The sequence below is a fragment of the Ornithodoros turicata genome, chromosome 2 (assembly GCF_037126465.1).
Source record: "Ornithodoros turicata isolate Travis chromosome 2, ASM3712646v1, whole genome shotgun sequence".
NCBI classification, from domain to species: domain Eukaryota; kingdom Metazoa; phylum Arthropoda; class Arachnida; order Ixodida; family Argasidae; genus Ornithodoros; species Ornithodoros turicata.
This window is the reverse complement of record NC_088202.1, coordinates 110,159,607-110,186,786: the sequence shown is the minus strand read 5'-3', so window position 1 is coordinate 110,186,786 and position 27,180 is coordinate 110,159,607. Positions and strand designations below refer to the sequence as shown.

Below are 27,180 nucleotides of genomic sequence, written 5' to 3'. Positions count from 1 at the left end.
TTTTTCGCATGCTGATGCCCTGCTTTAGGTTCCGTCTATACCTGGCCTTTCCAGCATGTTGTCATTCCGCGCTGTCACTTCGTCGCATTTTAATGCGTTAGCATTATAGTCCTCGCTACGCAAGAATCGCGGTGTGGTCTGTCTGTCCGCATGCGCGGCGAGTGGAGAGGGAAGGAGAGGGCGCGTGGAGAGTGCGACGTGCGACGCGGTCACTGCATAGGTACTCTGCAATGCAGCTGTGGCGGTCGACAGGTTCAGATGTGTCTGCGTGGGCGCGCCATGGGTTATGAAAGCTGTGCGAAGGAGCGGCGGCGAAAGAAAGCTGCGAGACGGCGCCGCCAAGCTGAATCAGAGTAAGCCCAAAAGGCTGGTTTTGCTTCGAATGCTGTCTTGCGTTATCGTTGTGTAGGGTCGTGTGAAGGGTTGTGTAGCGTTGTGAAGGAGAGTTCCAAAATGGTTTTCAAGTTTTAATGCTAACGAATTTCCGCTGGATCCACCGATAGATCGACCGTGATTTTTTTCTGTTAAAACCGACAGAACCCTCACAGCTTGGTGTGATGAAGACAACGCACACGCAGGGAAGCACAACAGACCGCATTGACCTGCCAACCAAGTTTTATTAAACAGACAATACGCTGCGATGGCCCACGACCACTTCTCCTTCTCATCAGTGCCGAACACGGTCCCGTCAATCCCCAACCAGCCCAGATAAAAGCGTGTTTTTCTACTTGCCCCACTCCTCATCAGCATTTTCGCATACTTCCTTTCCAATGACCTGGCAACAAAACTTGCATTTTCTATTCGATATCTCGTCCAACACATGTGGTTTCATCCCAATGACTCTTAGGGAAACTTCCTTAAGGGTGACCCTACCCAAGGTGTCAAGATGCTTCTATCGCACCTTAGTGTTTCTCATTCCGATTCGGTGCTAGCCCCGCGAAGCAACTGTGGCGATGAGCGGCGTACAGACGGGGGCAGATGAAGAGTATAGCAGGAAGGAGTGGGGTTTAGTATGTGTCCTGGGAAGACTTCAAGGGGAACTGAACAAGGGGGATTCGTCTGGAAAGACTGCCGGAAAACACAGGGAAAACCTCAGACATCACAGCCGGTGGTAGGATTCCAAGCCATCACCTGCCCCTCTTGAGCACGACCTTGGCTACCGCCAACCAGTGCACGATTGGGCCATGTTGCTGGTCACCTTAGTTAAAACGCTGGCAATCTTCCGAGTGACTTTATGAAGAAGAAAGCTCCTGTTCCGCTCCCATACGAGCGGTTTAGGTCCGCGTTCGGAACTTCGACATCTTTCTTGTGTATCGCTTCACAGCACTGTGTCACGCTGTCCATAAAAACCTTGTTTGGCTATAGTCTCTTTAGTTGTCTCAGCGATATTTCACGTTTCTTCAACTTGCGAGTGGGTACTGTCCATGTCATGCGCGAGGAAAGAAAGCGCAGATTAGACGAGAAGATTAACGTTAGAAATAAGGCATGCGGTTTGCGGTTACTCAGTGGCATGTAATGTATATCAAAAGACGACGGGGTTTCACACAAAATGTGCAGTTCAAAAGGAGCTTTGACATGCCACAACTTGACCATAACAGAGAGCGAACATTTTGCGCAGTCCTCTCTCCACCTGTACGCCACGTCTCACAGCAACAGTTGCTTCGCGGCGTTAACACGGAACCGGAGTAGACATTTTGCGGAATAGCTTAGCAGCTGTATCCGGAGAAACCTTGCTCTCCGAGCTTACTTACACACCGCAAAACGGAACGGATCACTTGATATCTGGAACACACGTGTGTGTTTTCACTGCGCACTAATCTCGACGCAAGCTTCGTATTGGGTTACCAACGCATCAGGAGAGCAATTCAGGAGAGCAATCAGCCGAGATCGCACAAAGAACCATATGGTACGTGCCGCTCCTTTGATTACGTGCGTTACGTGAAATCCTGTGCTTTGCTTCGTCCTAATGCGCAGAACAATATCGAGGGATTCTTTTTTTTTTTACATTTATGTTGTTCACAAGAAGAAATCGTGGAACGGACACACTCTGCTTGTGTACGTAAGCAAAGCGTGTTCACAGTTCACGCGCTGCACGAAAAGTCACGTTTTACGCGTCAGGTTGTTCACCCACTATTGTTCGTAGCGTTATTGCGTTTAAAAAAAAAACGAAAAACAAAGAAAAATCGCAGTGTAAAACTGACTGATTGATTTGTAAAAGAAAAAAGTGGAGATGTTAGTCCCAAGCCACGCGGGACTGGCTACTGCAGGACGCGTTATATAGGACTCGTTATATGTAAAACAAACGAAGGGAAAGGACGGCGGGGAAAAAAAAGAAGACAGCGAAACTACAAGTCTATAACTTTGAAATGGAATGCAATGCGCCAGAGGCAGCAGTGCAGGAGAGTTCAAGTGCGAAAATCTCAATGCACAAAAAACAAACAGCGTCACATAAACGGGTAGAAATCCAGCGAACCGGTAAGGAAGTATGAAGGGAATTGCCTCAGGACGAGAGCCGCCGATATTTCGAACAAAGTCTGGGGTGTCAAAGAGGTCCGTCGAGACGAGGAATTGCAGAAGGGCGCACACGGCAGGTATGAGCTGATTTCCAGGCCAGCACCCAGGAACCTTTTCTGTGGAGTATGGGCGATTCTCCAGGCGGGCCAGCGATGACACAAAGGTACGACGGTGTGCACTGTGCCTCGGGCAGTTTTGGAGTATGTGACCCAGGTCTGCAACTACGCTACACAGACCGCAGTTGGGGAATGAAACCTTGTCGAGCTTAAACAATGGTCGGCCGCTGTATGGTACGTTGAGGCGGAGCCTGTAGATGAGCGAGATGATGGGAAGAGGAAGCGCTGACAGCATGTAAAAATGGAGATTTGGGTCCACGTTGCGCAGTAATGACGTAGAAGGGACACTTCTTCGCCAGTGCTCACTGCACAGACGTCTCGTAAGCGTCCCAATTGCTCGCTTCGCGTCCGCTTGGGTAAAATACGTAGTATGCGTCGGTACACCACGTGCCACATGAGCCCGTCCCGCAAGTAGGTCGGCAGGTTCGTTCCCGGGGACGCCACAGTGACCTGGGATCCACTGCAAGATGATGTTATGACCCTGTGTGACAGCAGACGAATGCACCCTGACGACGTCACAGACCAGTGGATCATGGGTACATTGCAGAGCTTGGAGGTCAAACTTATTCGTAACACATTCCACGGTATAGACTCCTTCACAAGAAGAACTTTGGTCTAAGGTTACGTCAATGTGTGTAATGGTTACATCAGGACTTTACCAGTAGAGCACTGTTGAAGGTTAAGATGTCCTGCGCGCAGTCAAATAAGATTTTGTAAAAAAAAAAGAAAGAAAAAGCGATGTGGCCGAAATACACAGTTCCTCACATGCGGTAACACAAGAAAACTATGATGCACTGATGTGAACACTGATGTGATGTGTGGTTGAACGCGTGGGAACAACAACCAAATCATGATGATGATGTGAGGCAATTCTCCGCTGCTCGAACAGAAAGTGACTGTCATTGTGTCTATAGTGTGATCGTAGGGTGTTAAAATATGTGAATGACGTAGAACGTGATTGCATCAAGTTGAAATTTGACGATGATTTGCTATCTCAAAGCTATTGTACGTCGAAATACATAAGGGGTACGTAGCGTACATGTCATACTTGCGAACGAGATACTGGGTATGACAGCGGAATATCCAGAGGGGATGGTGACTGTTTCCTGCTCCGTTCGTCTGGGCTCCCTTGACCTCACGGTCAAATCCCTTTATTTACCCCTAGTGTTCCCTACGACGTTGTTGAATTAGGCACGCTTATTGCCAGCCTCCTGTCGCCGCTTGTGCCCTGTGGTGGTTTCAACGCTCATAATGCCGTCTGGGGCAGCACACACATCAATACACGAGGAGAGCGCCTCGCGAGCCTTTTCACCGACAGGACTCTAAGTATCCTTAATGACGGTTCTCCTACTTTTCTTCAGCTGACATGCATAAGGTGGCCTTGGCAGCAGTTGTTGACCATGTTGGATACCACATTAATGCCCCTGTAACACCCAGGCCCGCTGCCTCTGCGTTTGTCTGGAAGTACCACGAACATCTGAGACCTGCTGTATCCCTGCTGAAGCGAGACGCCTGTTCCCCTTTTGCAGGGTGCTGATACCCTTCGAGTATATACTCGCTACCTCACCCGCCACCCTCCCCATTATCTATGCCATATTGCACATTATCTATGCCCTCACCATTATCTATGCCCTGACTCCGCCTTCGGCAAGGCCATCGCCTGTCTGAAGGGTCATCTTTCCTTCCCCCTCATACACTCCCTCTCATGCGCCAGCAATGTGGCCATTCCCCCTTCTTCATGTCTGCCCCGCCACTCCCGGGCTTCAGCGCAAGAGTGATACTCCCATACATGTAGCCCTCCAACTCGCTCTCGACTTTCTACACTCCGCGTATCACAACCATCGCAACGTCTACACCGACGGCTCAGTCACGGCAGACAGCTCGCGTGCGCTGCCTTTTATATCCCTGACACTGGGCTGCAGCAAGCCTTTGTACCCAATTCCATCTACGGAAGAAGAACTCCTTGGTATCCTGTCGGCTCTAAAGCCCTCTCTTTTTGCTGCAGGCTGCACAGTGGGTGGTTCTGACTGACAGCAAGGCTTCTCTGGCTCTCCTGCTCTCTTTTTGCCCCAGCGTTATATGCACTCTCCACGCACTCATACTTCAGACTCTCACCCAACTCACGGTCAACGCTTTTGTGACGCTTCAGTGGATCCTGCGACACATTGGCCTTCTTGGTAGCACCCGCGCAGAAACAATGGCGAGACGCGCAACATCTACCGGAGCTCTCGCTGCTACCCCTAACAGCGTCTGCCTGTTTACTGCACATCCGCCGCTGACACTGTGTCCGTATCCGACAGTTCAGAGCGGACACTACCTCAGGTGACTCTTTCATACGACTCATTGATCCCCTGCAGGACTTTACTATTCCCTCTCGTTGTAACAGACCGGAAGAATCACTCCTCCATCGTCTTCGAATGAATCTTGCGCGCACACCGTCACTCCTGTATAAAACGCGAGAGTCGAACTCCCCAAACTGCACAACTTGTTGCGTGGAAGCCAACATTCAGCACTGTTTTTTATCCTGCAACCAATATGTCATTCAACGACTCGTCCTCTGGCGCCACTTACGACAACTTGGTTACCCCACCTTCTCCTTGGCCACTCTGCTCGGCCTATAGTCCTGCACAACCAGGGTGCGGTCACAACCACCCTCTTGCGCTTCCATCGTGCCTCCGGCCTCTCGAGCAGCCTCATAAGTCCTTTCCTTTTTTGTGTGTGTGCGCGTGCGTGTGCCCACCCGTTTTCTTTTTTAAGGAATTGCAAATCGGCATGTACCTGACTAAACTGACGGCCACTGCCCGGGGTGCTGGGGAAGTTCTTGCAGAAGTCAGTGAAATAATTACTGAGTGTACAGGAATGTAGGCGTGCGAACCTTGGCCCGAAGAGGAAAAACACGGCGCCAGTCCGCCGTGTGAGTGAGAACAACAACAACAACAACAACATAGATGAATGGATGATGACGATGATGTGGGATGTTTCCCTGCGTTGAGTGCAGGACCCTACCCCACTCCAAAAAGGCGCCCGAACTGTTGATGTGAACCTATGTACCTATATGGAATATCATGTACGCCCTCAGAAAGAGAGGCAGCAGTCGAGGAATAAAGATACTGCATAGCAGTCGTGCATTTGGAGTCACTAGTTGAGACTGCCTACAGGACATTCAAATTGGCTTATAGTGAAGAAGAGATTCCGAATTACTCTCGCGTTTGTCCCGTTTGCTGCTACTGAGGAGCGCCTCGTTGCTTGCGGGCACACTAAGTGGTTAGAAACCAATAAAAAAGTTCGAAGAGCAAGCTGTTAAAATGCACTTAAAAGTTTGCCATTAGTCTGCAGAAGTCACGAAGGTATAGTTTTAACAAGCGCTGTGCTTATGTAGTTGTACCAATAGTTAAATCTCAATTGCAGTAGTACTTTGCAGCTGAAGAAATAGTTACGAAAGACCAGCTATTGCACATGCGTTGCTCTGCTCTCTAGTGACGCTGTTCGTGCACTCTCTGAAGTTCACCTTGCGTCATCACCACAAGCAGACGCCCTTATGTAACAGAGACGTTTACAATACATGGACAAAAAGATGCTAATCAATTTTCACGATACAAAGCTCCAATATTCACCAAAAGAAATAGCTCCCTTACAAAATATAGTGCACGAAGCGAGGGCAGACACCTTTTACGTAACGAAGTCGCGCACGTGACTCGAGAAGCTGTCGTTGTCGTTCGCAGCACCTTTTATGGCGACACAAACGCATGTACTGTTACGAAACGGCTTCCAAAGTGCAGGACAGCGGAGCACCGTAAGGAGGGCACTCGTCATTTTTGTATTGTCTCATTTTTGGATGCTAAGGTAGTAAAGGTACACCCTTCGGCGCTTGTTGTAGCGAGATTACATTCCTCCGGTATTGGGAAGGAACCTTGCGAAACTACAAAATTGCGAAATACACATGTCGTAAAAAAGGGGGAAAATAAAAACTGCACATTAACAATGAGACGAATGGTAAACATGTGTGTGCCGTCTCCACTTTTTTTTTCTTTTCTATACCCTTCCATCCATGTGTACCGTATGTCCCCCTGTCAACCGTTCCAGCCGCTTTAGTCGGCTTGGTTATTTTAGCTTTTTTTTTTTTTTGTTGTTGTTGTATTGATTTATTACAGCGATAGCTGTATGGGGGAACTTGTTTGTCAAGGATGGCGCAGGTCCTGACTTCCGACTCGGCGTGCCATTGGTTGGCTCATCAGCAAATCGGAGGGCACATGAAAAGACGTCAGGACCACGCTGTCGTCTTTGGCAAAAGTTGCATCCTTGCAAAGCAAAATAAAAATATAAATACGGCAGCTGCGCGGTGTACAAGTTTGGACATGTTTGAGACGTTTGCAATACACTCTTAGGAAAAAAGGTGGAGCAGTTACACCTTTTAGGAGGTAATAGTTGTCGCATATGTTGTGCCTAAAAGGTTGCAAGGTTCTACCTGCTACCTACGAATGATAGGTTTACCGCTCTTGATTCGGTGAGCGAGGGGGGCGTACGCGTTTCTGTAGCAATTTGGATATATGATAGTTTTTTACAACCCTTTTACACCCTTTATCAGACGCTACGGTGACCTAGGTGGTCACTATAGAAGTTACTACCATTTCACACCCTTTTTTCTTAGAGTATAGGTCGTGGTTTCGCACCGACGTGGCGCCCGCACGCGCGCAACACCGCCAACTGTTGGCCAGCGAGTTCACGGCAGAATGTGTGCAAAACTTTAAGAAAATAAATAAACAAACTTGTCTACATGTGCATGCGCTACAACCGCGTGAGCCTCGTCTCACCCTTATTCCGCGTGCACGATAGAGCAATCGCTGTTACTTCTTCGCAAGTGGGCTGCGAAGAGGTCTGAACTTTTTTATTTTGTTGTAACCTACGTCGGTGCTCCATGGTTTCTTCTACTGCATAGCCGCACGGGCACGCTTCCTTGACAATCCGCCTTTTCACAAAGAGCGCGCGCCACGGCTCGGCTATCTGGCAAAGTAGTAACTGGTTGTGAATCATCGCGTCAACTAAAACCGTGTGCGTGCTTTCTCCGTTGGTCATAAAGGGTACCCAAGCAGCACAATGTACTGAAAGTCGAGTGCAATAGGGGTGGACGGGTAGCTGGAAGGCCTTGAACGGACTCGTGAAAGTAAAGAACATTGATAAGACACATACCGTCCACCCCTATTGCACTCGACTTTCAGTACACTGTGCTGCTTGGGTAGTATTGTTCTCTTATTCGATGAGTCACATAATTAAAGCATATGTGTATTGTCATCACGTAAGCGTCTGGGATGCAACAATGTACCTGGAGGGTACTCATCTGTTATCACAGAACAGGGTTATTACCGGTGTTGCGTGCCCGAGCAGTGAGTAAGCATTGGATTTCTTCTGCTGTGGGTTCAGTTGTTTGCACGGATACCGAAGAAAAAAAAAAAGCATAACTTATCCCCCTTGCTGTATTTAGCTTTGCAACTGCTGAACGAACATGCTACTACCAAAAGTGTTCTGCTCCATAAATTCACAAAATGTTGCCTCTCACCGCAAAAATATGCAACCCGATACCATGTGGATACGAATGGCAGTCGACGAACCCCAACCAAACAGTTTCGCCGAAGTTCCGATAGAATACGCCTTTGTCTTGCGCATGCTCCGCTAACATTTTATGAAAGGGCGGATTCTGCGAAGCCCTGGTTCTGGTTGCCCCTATATCGAACTGAGCTGAAATGAACCATACGAATTGAACATGACTAGCGCCCCCTATATTCGTGTGGTGGCCTATGCTTATAGTCTATGCTTCCAGTCATTTGAACGTGTGTGTACGCGTGGTACGCACCATTCCCAACTCCCTCATAGAATTTTCCACATGTAATATGGCAGGCACTGCACCTCGTGTTCCAAACACTCTGTGCCATCATCGTCATATCGTCATCATGGTGTATTTGTTCTTATCGCCAATCGAAATATCGGGTGGCGGCAGGGATTGGGAAGTTACTCGACGACACGAACTCGTTACCAGTTAAGTCATTGTGCAAGAAATGTAAATAAATTACTAACGAAGGTACAGATAATGAAAATGAGCCTGAAGTTCCTAAGCTACTTTGGAAAAGTAACGAGTTGCTTTCAAGTTGCATGCTACCTAATATACACTTTTTGGATCTTGACCTGCTATAATTATTTCAGATATTGACGTCAAAATGGGTGGTGCAAGACGGTGAAGAAGCGTGGTTCGCTACGCGATGTGTAAGTACCGTAAATAAATGTAGAAATCTTCACAGTCTACTGCTTTCGAGTTTTGCTTTATACCCCTGTCACACGGGATGCTTTCGTGTCATTATCGTGTAGTGCACTCCAATCAGCGAATGTCACTTTCACTACGTGTTTGCTACACGTGATGTAGTGTGCAGTGATGACAATTACGATAGATAAGAATAAACAGCGCAGCAAAAGTTTTAGGCGTGCGCCACAATACCTTCCTTAGAAAGTGTTCCTTTGATTTAGAAACACCTTCTGCGAATCTTCTTCAACCATTAAACAAATTGGCCTCAAACATGTGCCACAACAAAAATTGCCGCCGCCGGCAATATTATATTATTATAATAATGTATTATGAACTGTCGCTATACCTTTCTCGCTTGGTTATATCGCAGCATTCCCGATAATTCATTATAGAAGCACCAGCGGCATGTCCGAGCGGATTAAGGCTCCTGCTCGTTGGTGGTAGCTTCAAGGTCGTGCTGAAGACTGGGACGTGGTGGGTTGGGATCCAACCATCGGCTGTGCTGCCTGACGTTTTTCAGCAGACTTTCCAGAGGGATGTCAGCACTGTTCCCCCTGAAGTCGACCAAGGACGCGTGCTAACCGCCTGTCCGCAATTCCTTCCTGTTGTCCAATCTCCATCTGTCAACGTGCGTATGCCACTCATAACCACAGTTGCTTCACGGCGCTAACCAGGAACCAAAAATTAGAAGCTTACGCTCGAGAACCGCACCAAAAGTAAAGTGGAAGCGCGGAAATGACAATGTGCCTGCTTCGGACTTCATTTCTCCTAAACGACTTCCTTCAAGTGCGAGAGAAAGTTACTTAGACCGTAGAAGGAGCCCGTCGTGCAGCGTCGTCCGCTTCTAACATAAGGGTTTCGCGTGGGTCTGATATACTTGCCGGATGTCTGCTACCACTTCCGCAAACGGGTTTCATCTCGCGGAGAGTTTGGGGTATAATCTCCAGTATTAATTGCCGTATGAACTGCAAATTGCCTGCCGGAAATAGGGGCAACTACATGATGCGCCAATATAACAAAAAGACACCCTTTTGCTGAGACACTGAAATATCAAATGCGAAATATAAGTACAAATCGTAACACCGGTATAAAAGGACACGTATGATGCTATACAGGTTACCGTACGTCCCTGTGAACGGAATTCTTGTAACAGTTCAAATGATAGTAGCTGCAAACTCCATAGAACTGAACCCTAAACAAGGGAACCAGAGGAAAAACAAATCTGCGTTGCACAGCTACCACCATCACCATTTACGAAGGTGATCAATGACAAAGACTACTTGAAGGATTTTTTAAACTTCTGCTGGAATCTCAGGACATAACACGTTCCCTTTACCCTTTTGCACTAGGTGACGTATAAGTATTGAAGCAACACGTAACTAGCGTTCCCAATCCCAAAATTCGCGGTCACCCCCCAGCCGGCGCACTCCGTCACTATACTCAGCCGCTATGCGGGAAGCTGCCTTACAGGATGTTAATTCAATGGGAGACAGCGTTTATGCCAATTAACAGCAAAACAGAATAAAAATTTTAAGATGTCATCGCCTAATAGAGAAGAACACCATGTAAAGAACCCCTGGAGACATGAAAGGCACCAGCAGAATATAAGCCTAGTGCACCCTGGCCAAATGAATTTTAATGCATTGCGCTGTGGGGATTCCGTCGATTTTTGCACATCGCCCATGTTTAGACTACGATTTTTCGACAAAGGCAGTCAAATTCTGCAAATGTCATCGCCTATTTTCGTTCAGTACGTCCTCCAGGCCACATACCAACCACGGCACGATGTGTGAGTGTTAATCCTGATGCACCCAGGGCCTTCAAAGTTGCGACTCAGACAGGGTTCCCCTGCTAGGCGCTCGACGGACCCAGTCCCAGTATTATCGTAATAGGCATGCGCTGAGACTGTACGGCCGGTCTGAAGGAGTTCGAAACGAGAACTGTCATGTTTTCCAGAACTCGAAGTGGCTGACAGAACAGACAGCTTTTTTTTTTTTTCAGTGAGTAATATAGAAATGATACCGTCTTGTATTTTATATCGCTTTTATATTAAACTATACAACTTGATAAAACTGTCCATTTCGAGTGCCGTTTTGGAAGTGATTTTGTCAAACGCGACCTTTCAGGGTGCAACAGGAGAACAAGGTACGGGGCTCAAACCCCGTGATCGTACTTTCACATATACATACCCATATACACTACATTATATAATCAGCTTAGGATGATGAAATTCGCCATTTGGCCGTTTTGGAAGCGATTTTGTCAAACGCGACCTCTCAGGGAGCAACAGGGGAAGATACGGGGTTCTAACCCCGTGATCTTACTTTAATATTAATTTGATATCAAATGATAATAAGCCCCGACGTTTACGAAATTGGCCACTTGGCCATTTCGAGTGCCGCTTTGGAAACGATTTTGTCAAACGCGACCTCTCAGGGTGCAAACGGGGAAAAACGTACGGGTTTAAACACCGTGATCATACTTTCACATATACATATTACGAAATTAGCTTTGGACATCTTTAATATTATTTTTATATCAAATGATATTAAGTCCCAAAGTTGACGAAATTGGCCACTTGCCCATTTCGAGTGCCGTTTAGGAAGCGATTTTGTCAAACGCGACCTCTCAGGGTGCAACAGGGGAACAAGATACGGTGTTCAAACCCCGTGATCTTACTTTCACATATACATATTACAAAATTAGCTTAGGACATCTCTAATATTATTTTTATATCAAATAATATTAAGCCCCGAAGTTGACGAAATTCGCCACTTGGCCATTTCGAGTGCAGTTTTGGAAGCGATTTTGTCAAACCCGACCTCTCAGGGTGCAACAGGGGAACAAGATACGGTGTTCAAACCCCGTGATCTTACTTTCACATATACATTTTACAAAATTAGCTTAGGACATCTCTAATATTATTTTTATATCAAATAATATTAAGCCCCGAAGTTGACGAAATTCGCCACTTGGCCATTTCGAGTGCAGTTTTGGAAGCGATTTTGTCAAACCCGACCTCTCAGGGTGCAACAGGGGAACAAGATACGGGGTTCAAACCCCGTGATCTTACTTTCACATATACATATTACGAAATTATCTTAGGACATCTTTAGTATTATTTTTATATCAAATGATATTAAGTCTCAAAGTTGACGAAATTGGCCACTTGGCCATTGCGAGTGCCGTTTAGGAAGCGATTTTGTCAAACGCGACCTCTCAGGGTGCAACAGGGCAACAAGATACGGTGTTCAAACCCCGTGATCTTACTTTCACATATACATATTACATAATCAGCTTAGGACATCTCTAATATTATTTTTATATCAAATGATATTAAGCCCCGAAGTTGACGAAATTGGCCATTTGGCCATTTCGAGTGCCGGTTTGGAAGCCATTTTGTGAAACCCGACCTCTCAGGGTGCAACAGGGGAACAAGATACGGGGTTCAAACCCCGTGATCTTACTTTCACATATACATATTACAAAATTAGCTTAGGACATCTCTAATATTATTTTTATATCAAATGATATTAAGCCCCGAAGTTGACGAAATTGGCCATTTCGAGTGCCGGTTTGGAAGCCATTTTGTGAAACCCGACCTCTCAGGGTGCAACAGGGGAACAAGATACGGGGTTCAAACCCCGTGATCTTACTCTCAGATACACATACTACAAAATCAGCTTAGGACATCTTTAATATTATTTTTATATCAAATAATATTAAGCCTCGAAGTTGACGAAATTTGCCACTTGGCCATTTCGAGTGCCGTTTTGGAAGCGATTTTGTCAAACGCGACCTCTCAAGGTGCAACAGGGGAACAAGGTACGGGGTCCAAACCCCGTGATCTTCCTTTCACATATACATATTACAAAATTAGCTTAGGACATCTTTAATATTATTGTTATATCAAGTTGATGAAATAGGCCATTTGGCCATTTCGAGTGCCATTTTGGAAGCGATTTTTAAAACGCGCCCTCCCAGGGTGCAACAGGGGAACAAGATACGGGGTTCAAACCCAGCGATCTTACTTTCTCATATACATACTACAAAATCAGCTTAGGACGCTTTTTGCTTAGGGAGTGTCGTTTCGGAAGCAGTTTCTCCAAACGCGACCTCTCCATGTACGGCCTGGCACCAGGATTAAAGGGGCTTCGCACGTTTTAAAGGGCTCGATCTGCTGCCGAGCGTTGCGGTATCCTCTGTTACAATCCCAGTACAAGCCGTTCATAGTATCTTTTTGGTACAATGATACAAGTCATTTGAGTCATTGTAAAGGGCCCTGCTGCCGCCTTTTCCAAATTTTGCGGTGGTTTCCGATGCAATCACAGGAGAGGGGCATAACATAAGCCGTCGCGTCTTTATAGGTGTGTAAAATGTCGGCCACCATGATTAAAGGGGTTTTTGTCCGTTTTAAAGGGCTCTGCTGTAGCCTTTTATGGGGTTTGCGGCCGCATCCGTTATAATTCCAGTAGAACGGCAATAGCATGCATAACCCGTTGCGTATACTTATATAACTTTGGAACTATGATACAAGGGGTATCGACCGTTTTAAAGGGCTCTGCTGCCGCATTTTCTGTATTTTGCGGTAGTCTCTGTTACAATCCCAGTAGAACGGCATTGCACAAGCCATTGATGACATGTCATCGGCAGCATGATACAAGAAGTCTCGCCCGTTCTGAAGGGCTATGCTGCATCCTTTTCCCGATATTTGCGGTCGCCTGTGTTATGATCTCGGTAGAATGACATAGTATAAGTTGTTGATAATATGACTGTGACAGCATGACACAAGGGGTTCTGCTCGTTTAAGAGGGCTGTGCTGCCACGTTTGCCGAATTTGGCGATCGCCTGTGTTAATAACTCCAGCAGAATAGGATTGCACAAGACACTGGTAGCTTTCTTTCTTTCGCTCCATGATACAGGGAGTTTCGCCCGTTTTATAAGGCCTTGCTGCTGCCGTATCCAAATTATGCGGTCTCCTCTTGCGCAATTCCGGTAGAAAGGCACAGCGTAAACCGTCATTAATATGCCTTTGGTACCATGATACAAGGGGTTTCGTACGTTTTAAAGGACTCTGCTGCTGCCTTTTCCGCATTTGGTGGTCGCTTCTGTTGCGATCCCTGTAGAAGAGCATCATAAGCCGTTGATAATATCTGTTTGGAACCATGATTAAAGAGGTTTCGCCCGTTCTAAAGGGCTCTGCTGCGGTCTTTTACGGATTTTGCGGTCGCCTCCGTTACAATCCCAGTGGGAAGGGCAATAGCATAAGCCGTCTCGAATATGCCTTTGACACCATGATACAAAGGGTTTTGCCCGTTTTAGAGGGCTCTGCCGGCGCCTTTTCCAAATTTTGCGGTCACCACTGTCAAAATCCCAGTACAAGGGCCTAGTATAAGTCGTTGATAATGGCTTCGCTATGCAGAATACACCAGTGACTCTTTGTGGTGTATTCCATGGGTGCCCCTGCCATCATCGGGGTTGCAGAAAGGTTACTTTTTACTTTTCTCAAAGAAGTTGGCAAGTGATGCAATGTTTCAGAATGATACTGTGGTGGTGGTGGTGATGGTGAAAGGGCTTGCCGTTGTCGGCCTCACGTATATGGGCAACGTCACGACTGACGCCCTGGGGAAATGTGCGTCCTGGGCAGACTTCTAGGGTCACTGTGGGTCATTTCTTGCAGGTCGAGGTGTAAGCATACCATGGACTTGTTTATGCGTGCTGCACTTCGAGAAAAATTGGTTGATTACCATGAACAGTGAAATTCAAACGGCTTCGTAACGGATATGTTTTCAAGCGGTGAACCACCCCAGGCCATAGTCATGAACTATTTGTTGTTGTTGTTGTAACGGATATGTATTTTCATATATGATGTCTTTTCCTCAGACTTTAGCACCAGTGCTCGTAGGTGTCTGTTGCCGTGTAAATGTTCGGACTGCCGGCGATTTGCTGTGCAAGTTCACTTTTGTGCCCCGTATCTTGGCAAGTTTTTTTCCTTGCCGTCGCGGCTCTCTCACGCTGAATTCAAACGGAAGGTGTCAGCCTTTGGTCCGTTGCGCAACTCGTATCAGCAGCGAAGAGGAACGACAATTTCTTCTTTGTCATTGTTGTTGCGGCTGGCACTATCATCAATGCTCATAGAAGCCAAGATGCGGTACCCGGCGTGATAAGATGTCTGCGTGATTTCGAGTGGAGAGAACCATAGGGTGGTATATCTATATGGATACATATCTATGCGTATATGCATTGGTGGCCAAGGTGTATCGGGAAATCTCATGAATTACAGGGGAGTGGTTGGAAAAATTCAGGGGGAGTGTACACCTCCCTGGGGGGTGGGGGTAATCACCCTGGAAAGGACCGCAATTATAGCAAAGTACCTTAGCGCAAACAGCTGAGCGGTATAGTTATTAGGCATTCGCATATACAATTCGTCAATGAGAAACTTCACTTGACACACCAGCAGAGACAAATGAGCTTCTTTTCCAAATTAGGCATTGAAAAGTTGAAAGGCGTTGCAAGTTCTTCGTACATAGTTCTTCACGAACGATTATCCCAACGTCCAGGAGCACTGAAATTGTCGGTTTACACACTGTATTGCTGGTTTTGCTTGCATTTTCAACGTGAAAAAGAAAAAGGAAATCAGGGAAAGAGAAATAATTAAAAATATTCACACAATGACCCTCGAACATAACTACTCCATCTATTTTTTTTCTTTTTTTTCACTGCGCCTCTCTGTGCTCAGTATACAGTTTTTCGCGCATGATATCCGGAGAGGCTGCTGCTATGCTGTAAGCCCATAAACTTAGTGTAATAATTAAGATGATGTCATTCTCTGCACTTGTCTCCACTATAACTTCTCAATTATCATATTACTTACAGTGTAGCTTATCAAAATGCACGTTCAGACCAGATCGCTAATCGCTATAACTACTAGCTGAGGTTCATGAGTCACAAGAACTGCTCGAATGTGAATACGTCGACAGGAGCAACACTACATCGAGCAAGGGTAAAAACAATGCCTGAAAACCTGGTTTCATTCCCACTTCTTCATTATTGGTGTGCGTGTGTGTGTGTGTGGGGGGGGGGCAGCTTTATTCTATTTAGTGGTCAAGAGCCCTCGGGACACAGAATAGCTGACTGCAAGCCATGCACATGCGGCCCGCGTGTGTGAGAGCCCTGATTGCCCTGATCTAAGCATTATTTCATCTTAAGCGGGAAATAAATAATGTACTCGAGGGCGCGTAGCACTTGTTTAGCGTTATCTCCAAATCTGGTATTTAGTTCTGCTCCAAAATACCTGGTCCAAAGAAGTCGCGTTTGATCAAACTATTGCCACTCGCATCGCCACAGCACTCACAGACGCCAAACTGTCCGTATCTTCCATTTCATTTAGTAATAATTCTGGATATAAACGTGATATCGAAGATGTCATCACTTAATTACGTAGTCTGTGTATCCATGCTTAATAGCTATGAGTCCGCGGCCCATACCTGATTCCCTTGCCAGAGCCCGCGAAGTAGCGTTTGGTCAAATCATTCATTTTCAAGCTACCAAAGAACAAACAGGAGACAAGATCAGACACAAGTCGCTCTGTTGTTGTTTCGTGTTTGTTCTTTGGTCGCTTGTGGATTTACACCAACCAGCCCAATCTATTACTTCAGACATTTTGTCAAATCGTCGCCCAAGAGGCACTCACTAGCACCAATTTGTCAGTTTCCTCTATTTTAGCTCGTAATAACTCTTGATACCAATTTGATACTGATGGCATCATCATAAAATTACGTAGTCTGTGTATCGTCTGCGGACCGTAGCTGCTGTCCTTGCTGCACTCTTAGAACTCGCATTTAGTGAATTTGTCGTCCAGAAGGCTATCACAGGCGCCAACCTGCCAATTTCATCCGGCAATCTCCAGATATCTGGAAAGTCTCATGCTCGTTCCCACAGTTATACATCACGTCTTATTCTTTATCTTATGCGAATGCTCCCGGGCGTGTTATCGGTGTTGTTATCAGGTCGGGGCGCGAAAAGGGAATTGTTCGACTCAGATATGTCCTCCTCTCCCTGCCCAGATGTGTTCCTCCTCACGTACTCACGCACCACCCTGTAAACTTAGCTTCCTTGCGTAGTCCTCTGCTATCAGGTCAAGCCGGGTTTCAGAGGGGGTGTCCCTGAATGCTGCTCTTGCATCCGGGATATCCTGAATTCCGAAATCCCGGGTTCCCGTCCGTTTTTCTTATCCCGAAATCCCGGAATTTGCTCGAGAATATCCCGGGATTTCGGGATTCGGCATTTGCAGCACTGAAGTAACCCCTGAATTTTCTTTAAAAAAAATTTCCGGGATTTCAGGATTCGAGCGGAATACTGCAAAGCTACCGATGGCGCAATTGACCTCTTTCTGTTTTCCAATTCTAACCAGTTAGGAAGCACGTGGGAGGCGGGAGAGGAGCATAAGATCCCGCTCATGCGCTCGGACGAAAGAGAAATAGGTGGAATCCACCTCTTTCCTCGCGTCTGTTTTCCAACCAGCTCTGAAACACTTGGGAGGCAGGAGAGGAGGATAACAGCCCGCTCATACGCTCTGACGAAGGAGAAATAGGTGGATTGGGACGCAGAACGGTGGAATAATTTTGAGTTGTTTAATTTCTAGCACAGGCTTGAATGATCTACAGTTCTTTGTTCTTATCTGCATCCGAAGCGCCGTAATAGCGCACACATACTTCCTTGTTTGTGCGGTGCAGCGACGAGTCTTCGATATTTGATACCTGTGACGCACGCGATGGAGCTTCGTAAATTGCTTCCCGCATTCGAGGGGTATCGTCGGCGTCGAACGGCATCCGTGGCGCAGTGGTCGTAAACAAGCGAAAAACGAAAAAAAGAACGGCCCTGTGATCACTATAGGAGTCGGTTTGAACTCTACGATGAGCTCGGAAGCGAAAAATACTTGCCGCAAAGTCAGGCGATTCAACCTGCGCGTAGTTTTACTCATTGCATGCCGAAGATGGACTGTGCACTAGGTGCAGGAGATGTAGCAATATACTGAAAACTCTTAATGCCTCTACGAAAGGTCCCTAAGCACACGTCTCCTTCGACGTAGCATGAACCACACACTTGGTAAATAAACCAACTGGAGTTTCGACATTAAACATCCGGGAGCATTCATTTCCTGTTGTTTGTCAGGTTTTCATGTTTCGATTATTCAGTTGTGTAAGTCGGAGCTTAGTTTCGTCCAGTGTTAAATAAATCGAGTGTTGCTACATGTGACGACCGCGCATGAAAGCATAGAGCCACTTATTTGAGGACAACGTGAAACAGGCATCGTGAGTTCTTTTTTATACAAAGCTCCTAAGCTATACTAAAACACGAGGGAAACCATTAAGTTATGATGAATGTTTTAATTGACATGTAGAGACAGAGCGCTGAAGAGACATACACACACAAAAGTTGCTACACAAATGTTCTGTATGCGAGCTGTCTCGGTTTTATTTGGATTTCGAAATCCCGTCCCGCGATTCGTCCGGAACAATTCCGAAATCCCGGGAGTGAAAATATGACGCGGGATTCCCAACTCTACTCCACAAATATTGTGGAGCCCTGCTCAGTTCTCGAGTGAACGCTGCCGCCCTGTGGTCGCCGCAGTTACTGTACATTTAAAGCTAAACGAAAAGCTCTACAGAGCAAGGATACCAACGCACACCCAGGCGCGGTGTACACGTGCGTACGTTGTGCGTAGATCACCCGTAGGTCGAGTTGACATGCGCAGAACAGTCGACCTTCGCCCCACGGTGGCATACCGCGAAACCATAATGTCACTAGACCGCGATATATTAATAGCGTAAGTATTGCAGGTATTTCTATCCACAGAGCGGTTCGCACGAGGGAAAACCATGGGTCACCCGCTGACTTCGTGGGGAGGTTCCCAACCTTCGACGTGCATCATTGCCTCCACTTCCGGACATTAAGCGCGGAATGACATTCGAGCCACGGTAAGGTTGATCCCGATTATAGCCGGTTGCTTTTCGGAGGTGGCATGGGTTGAAGCAGTTCTACGTTGATGAGCACATTGGCTTGATCTTCTTTCAGGATTTTTCTGTTTGGTTTTCCTTTCTATAGCTGAGTTAAAAAAGGAGAAGCAGTACAGGTACAACTGAATTAACTTGTTGGAGGATCTCTCAAATATTATTTTTACTTCATCAACATCATCATCAACATCAACCTTGTTGGAGGCTTCTTCGCCGGTCGATGTTACATACATTGACATTCGCCGGTCGATACATTGACTATGATGATGAGAGAAAGTTTGCTGTTATAACTATATCGCTCGAGCGAAGTTAATTCTGGAGAGAAAGTAATTTCAAATACTGAACTGGTGTGTGTGACTGATATTATGGCACATCAGTAGTTTACTCAATATTTATTGTATTGAAATATACCTTGTTTCTTTTATTCTACAATATTTTTGTCGCTGCCATCATCGTCATTATCATACCTATTTTAGTAAGCATAGTGATGTAACTTCACGTGATGCTGGAGCATTTGTTCGTTTGAATAGTCTGAGCAAGATGTTGATAGTTCACAAGGACTCCAGTAGGTGTTAAACGTTAAAGGAAGGCTGCTTATAACAAGCAAGCGTGCCCCCGTGTGAAGAGTACTGCAAGACAGACAGTTGACACGGACGAACGGACAAACAGACAGATGACACAGACATGCCCCCATGTGGTCCCGAATTCGTCACCCATGGTATAAAAGAAGCTGTCTTGTCTCTGCACAATTGATTCACCACTGAAGAAGGAGCCTGATTGTCTCTGAAACCTCGGGAAACCTGTTTCGTGGTTTGTGGTTCGTGTTATCTCTCTATAACTTCCCAACCAGACACACCTGTGTCAGATATGTTCACATTCAACAATATTACTGTTGCTGTTAAGTGTGTGTGTGCGTGTGTGTTAAGTGTTGTTGTATTGCTGTTTTCGTTTCGTGTGCCCTGGCTCCTGACACCCGTGATTGAACGTGAGTGATAGAATGGATACACTGACTCGTCTATGTGCTTTCCCTCCTTGTTTGGAAATAAAAAATGTTTCGTACTCCTGCATATATTCAGTGAAAACACAGCCAGAGCACACAAGAAGAAGAAAAAAAAAACGTACTGTTCGCAAGTACATCGGACGCGTAGCGATTACTCGTGCGATCGGCTCGTGCATTCTAACTTAATGGTAATTTTTCACCATCAGCAATGGGGTACAGTATCGCCCTTGGCAATGAAACTCCACAATCATAATCACAAAATAAAGTTGTTGTTCAAGCGCAGCAGCGACAGTTACGTGAACAGGACAGAGCGACAAGGAAGAACAGATGCACAAAACAGCACTCTTTGTGTGCACTTGTTCTTCCTTGTCCTTCTGTTCCATTCACGTAACAGTCGTTGCAGCGATTGAACCATCACCAGTATTCATGGAATACCAACTGGACCAAAGCAAAGCGCTGTTGAACGTAATGAATGACAATAGTGAGTTTTAGTATATCGTACGCCATCGCACTTGCGTACGTAAGGGATAGCGTTGGTGGTTCTGCGCACGCGCAAGACACGAGCAGAGGTTTGCGCACTGCGCAGAACCACCACGCTATCCCTTACGTACGCAAAGGCGGCAGCGTACTTTTGTACTAAAACTCACTAATATTTCCACAAACTTGTACATGGCACAGCGCGTTTTATGTCATGCTCAATGTTCAAGAGCGTGAGGCCTGAAGATATTCAACAACTGCTACGTGTGTGGTCATTTCTGAGTACGGCAACGTAGCACTAACGTAACGTAGATGAAAGATCTGATATCTAAAAAGTTTTGCAACTTACCCCCGTCTGCGTCGCAGATAAGTACCAGCTGAGCCCCTTCGTCGTAAGGTCCAATCACGCCATGAAGAGGCTTGCCCGTTTCGTCTCGTATAATAGCGTCCTTCGGTGGAACTGCGAACAAGAAGAGACTATAAATCATTTCATGCCGCGAGACTGTCGAGGTATACCACACTATGCAGCGCAGGTATGCGGTACAAATAGCGTGTAGTATACAATAAGTTAGCTCCAGGCAAGATCTGCATAAGATGTGTGCAACAGCGTTTCACGTCAAATAATTTATCATGCCAGTATGTGTTTTAATATTTATTGTCATAATTTGGAGGGAGAACACGGTCAACCGTGAAAAAGAAAGCTGCGAAAATCATCAGTAGAGAAAACAAAGCAACTGCACTGCTCGAGGACGTCTTTGCAATAGAGGACCTCGGAAATGCGTCGAGGGGCTTTGCGGCGCGTGGAACCGTGGAAATTTATTGTCGTGCGAGTAGCAGGAAGATTCCAAACTATTTGGACAATTGTTTACACAGTGAAGATAAACAAAAATGGAGCGCGAGGCCAGCGTTGGAGGAAGTATTCATTCGTCCCCACGACAGTAAGCACTGCAGTCGCGAGGAGTACGGCAGTTGTGGAAATATTTTGGGTTTGTCGAAACTGCTATATGAGTAAAATTGTGCACCACAAAATTTTACGTATGGTCTAGGATAGCACCGTGTTTTGACGTTACAAAAGAGCTGTTGCCGACTGGAGCTCTTCCAAAGTGACGCATTTTGGAATATATCGGCCGATAAGTAGTGTTGTACCCGTACATACGTTAAGCAATTCATCAGCAGAATTCCGCTCAGATGTGTTGTAATACCACAGATGTGAGCCTCACAAGTAGTTACGCGCTGCTATCAATTAGCTAGACACAACGTTCACTTACATATTACCTTTACGTAACAGAGAAGAATCGAGTCATCATTAAGCACCTTCCTAGCCATGTGCCTTTACATAATCTCAATATTTTTCGTAAATACCATCATGATCGTAATTATATCGAATATGTACAGGGGGGGGGGGTGCAGATAAAGTAGCCCCACATTTTCGCAGATAGCGCGTTCCGTGCATACCGTACGAACTTCCGGCGGCGCACGATGGTGCATTTATGCGATGCAAATCGAGAAAAAAAATCGTGGTAACCAAGCTTTGCACAATCAAATCGTTAGCAACGCGAACTTTGCTCTGTGTATTTCCAGTGGGACATGGCAGCGGACCACAGTTGCATCGCCCTACCGCTGGGGGGTGCCACTCACGCAGAAACAAAACGAGGCCTGGTACGCCTAGCCGTAGCTAGACGCAACTCTGCCGTGACCGCCACATTGACTTCTGCATAGGAAAATCGGGATGCACGGAGAGCAACGTTTGCATGGATGACTTTTTTGTTACGTAGAGTTTGGTTACTACGATTTTATTGTTCGTTTTCATCCGAGAAAGCGCCACCGGAAGTTCATGCGGTGACGCCATACGTGCAAAAATATGGGGCTACTTTATTCGCTCCTACCCTGTATTTGAGCAAGTACGTGAAGGACTGTTGGGAAACTCACTCGCCACATGGCTCGACGCTTGAGGTACATAACCATCTGCACACTTTACAGTCGTAACCTATGCAACTTCTGTTAGCAGGTACAGACATATGAGGTGCCAGCACCTCGTGCGCGGTATTCGCACATATCGCGAGACGTCGCAAGAATTATGGGGGGGGGGGGGGGGGGGGTGCCTCTTCCGAGCGTTCTGAATGCCAGCGTGGCGGCATGCTGCTCGGGGAAGATCATGCGTCCTGGGCCGACTTCACAGGGAAGTGTGCCGACATTTGTCTTACAGCGTCTGAGGAGGACCCAAGGAAAACACCTAGACAGCACAGCAGGCGCCCGGATTTGAACCCGGGTTACCTTCCGGTCTCGGCGCAGATCTGCGAGTTAGTGCACGACAATGTTTAGTGATCCAAAGGTTGCGGGTTCGATCACAGCCGAGAAGGCCAGCAACTTGGTGGTAGGGGACCAGTTGCTTAGACACGTCGTCTTCCGCAAGGGACGTTAAAGCACGCTAAAGATTGAGAATGAAAATTCCGCAAAATTAATACGCAGACGAAGCACTGCGGCTCGGTACGAAACGAGATGCGACAGAACGATCCCAACGCTCAAAGGGGTGGTGACACACGGGTAAATGTGAAAGACGGTTAGTTTCATGAATGTCAACCTGCGTTCCAAGCACTAGAGCAAAAGGGGCAATAGACGCAAAGAAATCAGGCACCACGAATACCGATACTGATGTATCACCGATGAGCAACTCGCTGCCTCATAGTGTTGAACCATAGCCTCCTATACACTACCGCCCATGCCTGCCCAATGATTTCGAAGCACACAGGCGCCGGTCGTCCACAATAGTGGCGCTAGCTTCATAGGTTGGTGATAGTTACCTCGATGCGATATCAGCAGTATCGGTTATGACGCCGTCCTCAAACGAACTTGGAGATGGGGCGAGAAAGTGTCATCATTATCACCTTTGTTTAATCGCACGAGAGCAAGAACTGGAAATACGGCTAACAGTTTGCAAAGACGTAAAGAAGAACACATTCTCGTGAAATATTTTACATGAAACGCCGGGGGAGCTTTCATGCTGTTAGCGCCGCTTTCGTAACCAGCGCCGGATGGGCTGCGGAATTGACGTCTCGGAAGTGACGCCACGACAGCCAGCCATTGTGATTGGATGTCTTCGGAGGAGGAGCCAAGTGATGGATAGGTTGCGTCTGAAGGTTGCGAGAAGAATCGTTCGTGGGGCGATCCGTGCTGGCACCTCTAGCAACCGGGTTGCCCAAATGGTTCTCACGGCGCAACCTGGTTGCGCGCCACGAAGGTTGCATCGTCTGAATCGACCCTCAGATACGGAAGGCACGATGATTTCAAACACTGGCTTTCCGACGCTACCAGTGGCTACCCAAGCGGCATTTCTCCATAGCTACGGCCGCCGAAAGCACGGTAGTAATTGGGGAACTCAAATCAGGCTTTATTTCTAGGTGGTGTTGGCCCAACACCGTCTTTAGATAAAGAAAACCTGCCTAATGCCTCCTCTTCCTCCTTCATCCTCGTGGCCGCAGGCAGATCTGGGGGATGGAGGGGGGTCCGGATGTCTTTACGCCCCCTCAATTTCCCTCCCTACATATAGTTGCAATTGACCTTAGGCAGTGTAGTAGGATGGTGTCCAAGGCAGGACCCCACCCCCACACTTCAGAAAAATCCTGGATCCGCCGCTGCTCATGGCCATGTAGAGCCGGGATGTCATCTGCTTTCCTAGATCTCCGCCGCCAATTTCAAACACAAGCCTTCTGTGTCTACCAGTGGCTGCGGCTGATGCGGCTTGTCACCATAGCTAGGACTGTAGCTGAAGATGACGATGATTTGATGATGGGTTGATGATGACCAGAATATAGGAAGTGGAGTGGTCAAGCTGGGTGGTTTTGTGCGTCTTCCGACTAGAAGCCCGAGTTGGGCATGAGTCATTCTAGAGGCATCCAAGGCAGCCTCGTTACGCAAAGGCCAACAACGGCAAGGTGTTACCATCACTACCACCACGACCACTGTCTCCATAGCTACGGACGCCGAAGCACAGTCGTGATTGGCGTACCTGTGGTGACTATGCCACGTCGTTTACAGCGTCGGCGTCCGCTCGTTCCTTCTCGTTTAAAGGGACAATTCGCATCCGTCCCCGTCGATTCCAAAACTATAGTGCCGCTTTACTCCGCGTTCATCACTAATAATAACGCCGAAAATCCGACGCGAATTGTGGGTGCTGTTCCGGTTCCGGGGGCGCTGTTCTTGGTTCACACCGTTGCATTTTCATGCGTTACGGATGCGGCGCGGCGCGGTTTTCATTGCAACGAAGCACGGCGAACCGAAAAGCAGACGCACCGCTAGAGTTGAGCTCCACCAAACTCCATGCGGTACGGTTACCTCCGGCTATGCAGCTGACCAACGAGCGAAGGCGCACCGCGCAAGCCCATCACTGCTGCGATGTCGCCGTTGCTTTTCCAACATAGATGCCCCCGTTGAAAGCACGTTGGCGAAATCATCAGTTATTTCATGTTCAACAGTTGCTGCCTGCGTCGATCCCGTCGCATGAATGTGTGTATGAGTGAGCAAAAATGTAAGAGTGAAAGGAGGATGAATGAGAAAGAGTGGCTGGTTTGTCCCTTCAGATCACGCACCCTTGGAAGTCGCTGAGAAGGCGTGTTAGCTTAGCTGAATTGGTAGAGCCGTGGACCGGCAATCCAGAAGATGTGGGTTCGAGTCCTACAGCTGGCTAACCTTTTCAGTGACTTTCATCTTTCATCGTTAATTTCTTAGGCAAATTGAGGCTTTGTATGTATTTGTCCCTTCTATGATTGTTCCAGCCTCAGAACATCAGTTCTTTCCTGTTCAACAGTTGCCGCCTGCGTCGATCCCGTCGCATGAATGTGTGTATGAGTGCGCAAAAATTTAAGAGTGAAAGGAGGATGAATGAGAGAGAGTGGCTGGTTTGTCCCTTCAGATGACGCACCCTTGGAAGTCGCTGAGAAGGCGTGTTAGCTTAGCTCAATTGGTAGAGCCCTGGACCGGCAATCCAGAAGATGTGGGTTCGAGTCCTACAGCTGGCTAACCTTTTCAGTGACTTTCATCTTCCATCGTTAAGAAGCTCTAGTTGCTCCGTATGCCGCAGATATGCTTCAATACAACTCAAGTTTCGCCGACAACATCACTGTTGCCCGTTCATGGCTGTCTGTGGAATGGAGGCGTGGTGCAGTGGAGGCGTGATTGGTGAAAACACATGCGTTTTCCGCATGAAGAACGCATGTGTGTGAACAGCGTGTCATACGACAACCGCCTCCACACTGTATCCGTACCGTAACCGCAATGGAGAGAAGTTGCAGTGTGAACCAGGCATAACACATTGCAAAAGCAGACGACGCCATATTGAGAATATTCCGGGATTCTCTCTCTGTAAACGTCATCCGAACAAGGTCAATCAGTGAGCGCCCCTTGGCGCGGACGAGACGAACCAGGGAGCGACTGGAGGGGACCTCGGTAGCCTTGACGACCGACAGGCGGACGGGCGAGCCGGAATACTAGGGGACGGCTTCTGATCTGTGATCGACTTGGCGCAATGTTGTTTCTGGTTAGCGTCGGACGTGTTCGTACTGCCAGGAGCGTAACACCGTGTTCCACGCAACATGATCACGTCAGAACTCACACTGGTAAGAGAAAGCCTGCGTATTTACCGAGGACTTTTCACTTACTATATTGCGATGCGAACGCCAAGCAGATGACCTCGGAGACAGTCGCCTGCGCTGCGCTCCCATTCGTGTGCCTGGCTTAGGTCATCATGGTGTTAGCTGCAGGAGGGGTGCTAATCTTTAAAGCTCGTTTATTTAATATGTAAGCTGTTTTCGGAAGAGAAACTTGTTGACTGACTTTGGAGAGAAAAAGTTGACTGTGAAGCGGTGACGAACATTACCATATCGGTCTCGTACATACGTTCCCGGATGCGATAGTCCCTTTAAGCCATCACGATGAGGTAGGTGGCGTTGGGCGAGCTCGTGAGAGACCATGTGCCTTCGAGAACAAATAGGAACGACCCGATGCGTCGGGTCCTCGTTGGCGCGCGGCGCACGTTTCAGCGTGCGGTTGAAATGCTCTATGGTTCCGTTGACTCATGGTACGTACGCTATAGCCAGGAAGCAGCCACCAAGGATTCGTCAACCAAGGATTCGTCGGCGACGTCGGAGACGTCGGCAAGGAGTCGGGACGAGAATTGTCGACGCCGGTCGGTGGTAATGGCACCCGGGAAACCAAGGCGAGCCACCCGTGCATGGAAGATAGGTTAAAGATGTGGTTTCGATCGCTGTGTCTTTGATGGGTAGCGCATGAATCGATCTGGTTCGTTGGTTTAAAAAAGAAAATTATCGAGATAAATCGATCTATGCAGGTGAAATGTATGTGTCGCCTCAAGAATGCAGAAGGAGTCCAATAGGGCCCAGATGTACGCGGCGAAAACGTGCGTTGATGCTCGAGAAACGCAATGAAAGCGATGCCGTATGCAGATAAATGTTGAACATGACAGAACTGATGTTCTGAGGCTGGAACAACATAGAAGGGACAATTACATACAAGGCCTCAAGTTGCCTAAGAAATTAACGATGAAAGATGAAAGTCACTGAAAAGGTTAGCCAGCTCTAGGACTCGAACCCACATCTTCTCGATCACCGGTCCAGGGCTCCACTAATTGAGCTAAGCTAACACGCCTTCTCCATGGAAGTCGCTGAGAAGGCGTGTTAGCTTAGCTCAATTGGTAGAGCCCTGGACCGGTAATCCAGAAGATGTGGGTTTGAGTCCTACAGCTGGCTAACC

General features: G+C 47.3%; 1 protein-coding gene across 9 annotated transcripts in view; it reads right to left on the bottom strand.

The window, feature by feature from the left end:
- The window catches only part of LOC135385943 (hemicentin-2-like), a 1,123,122-nt gene that overhangs the window by 117,719 nt on the left and 978,223 nt on the right, over positions 1-27,180 (bottom strand). For all 9 annotated transcript variants that reach the window (XM_064615587.1, XM_064615589.1, XM_064615588.1 and 6 more), the window contains one exon: positions 20,765-20,875. In XM_064615587.1, the coding sequence (XP_064471657.1) occupies positions 20,765-20,875 (111 nt within the window). The remainder of the gene's footprint in view (positions 1-20,764; positions 20,876-27,180) is intronic.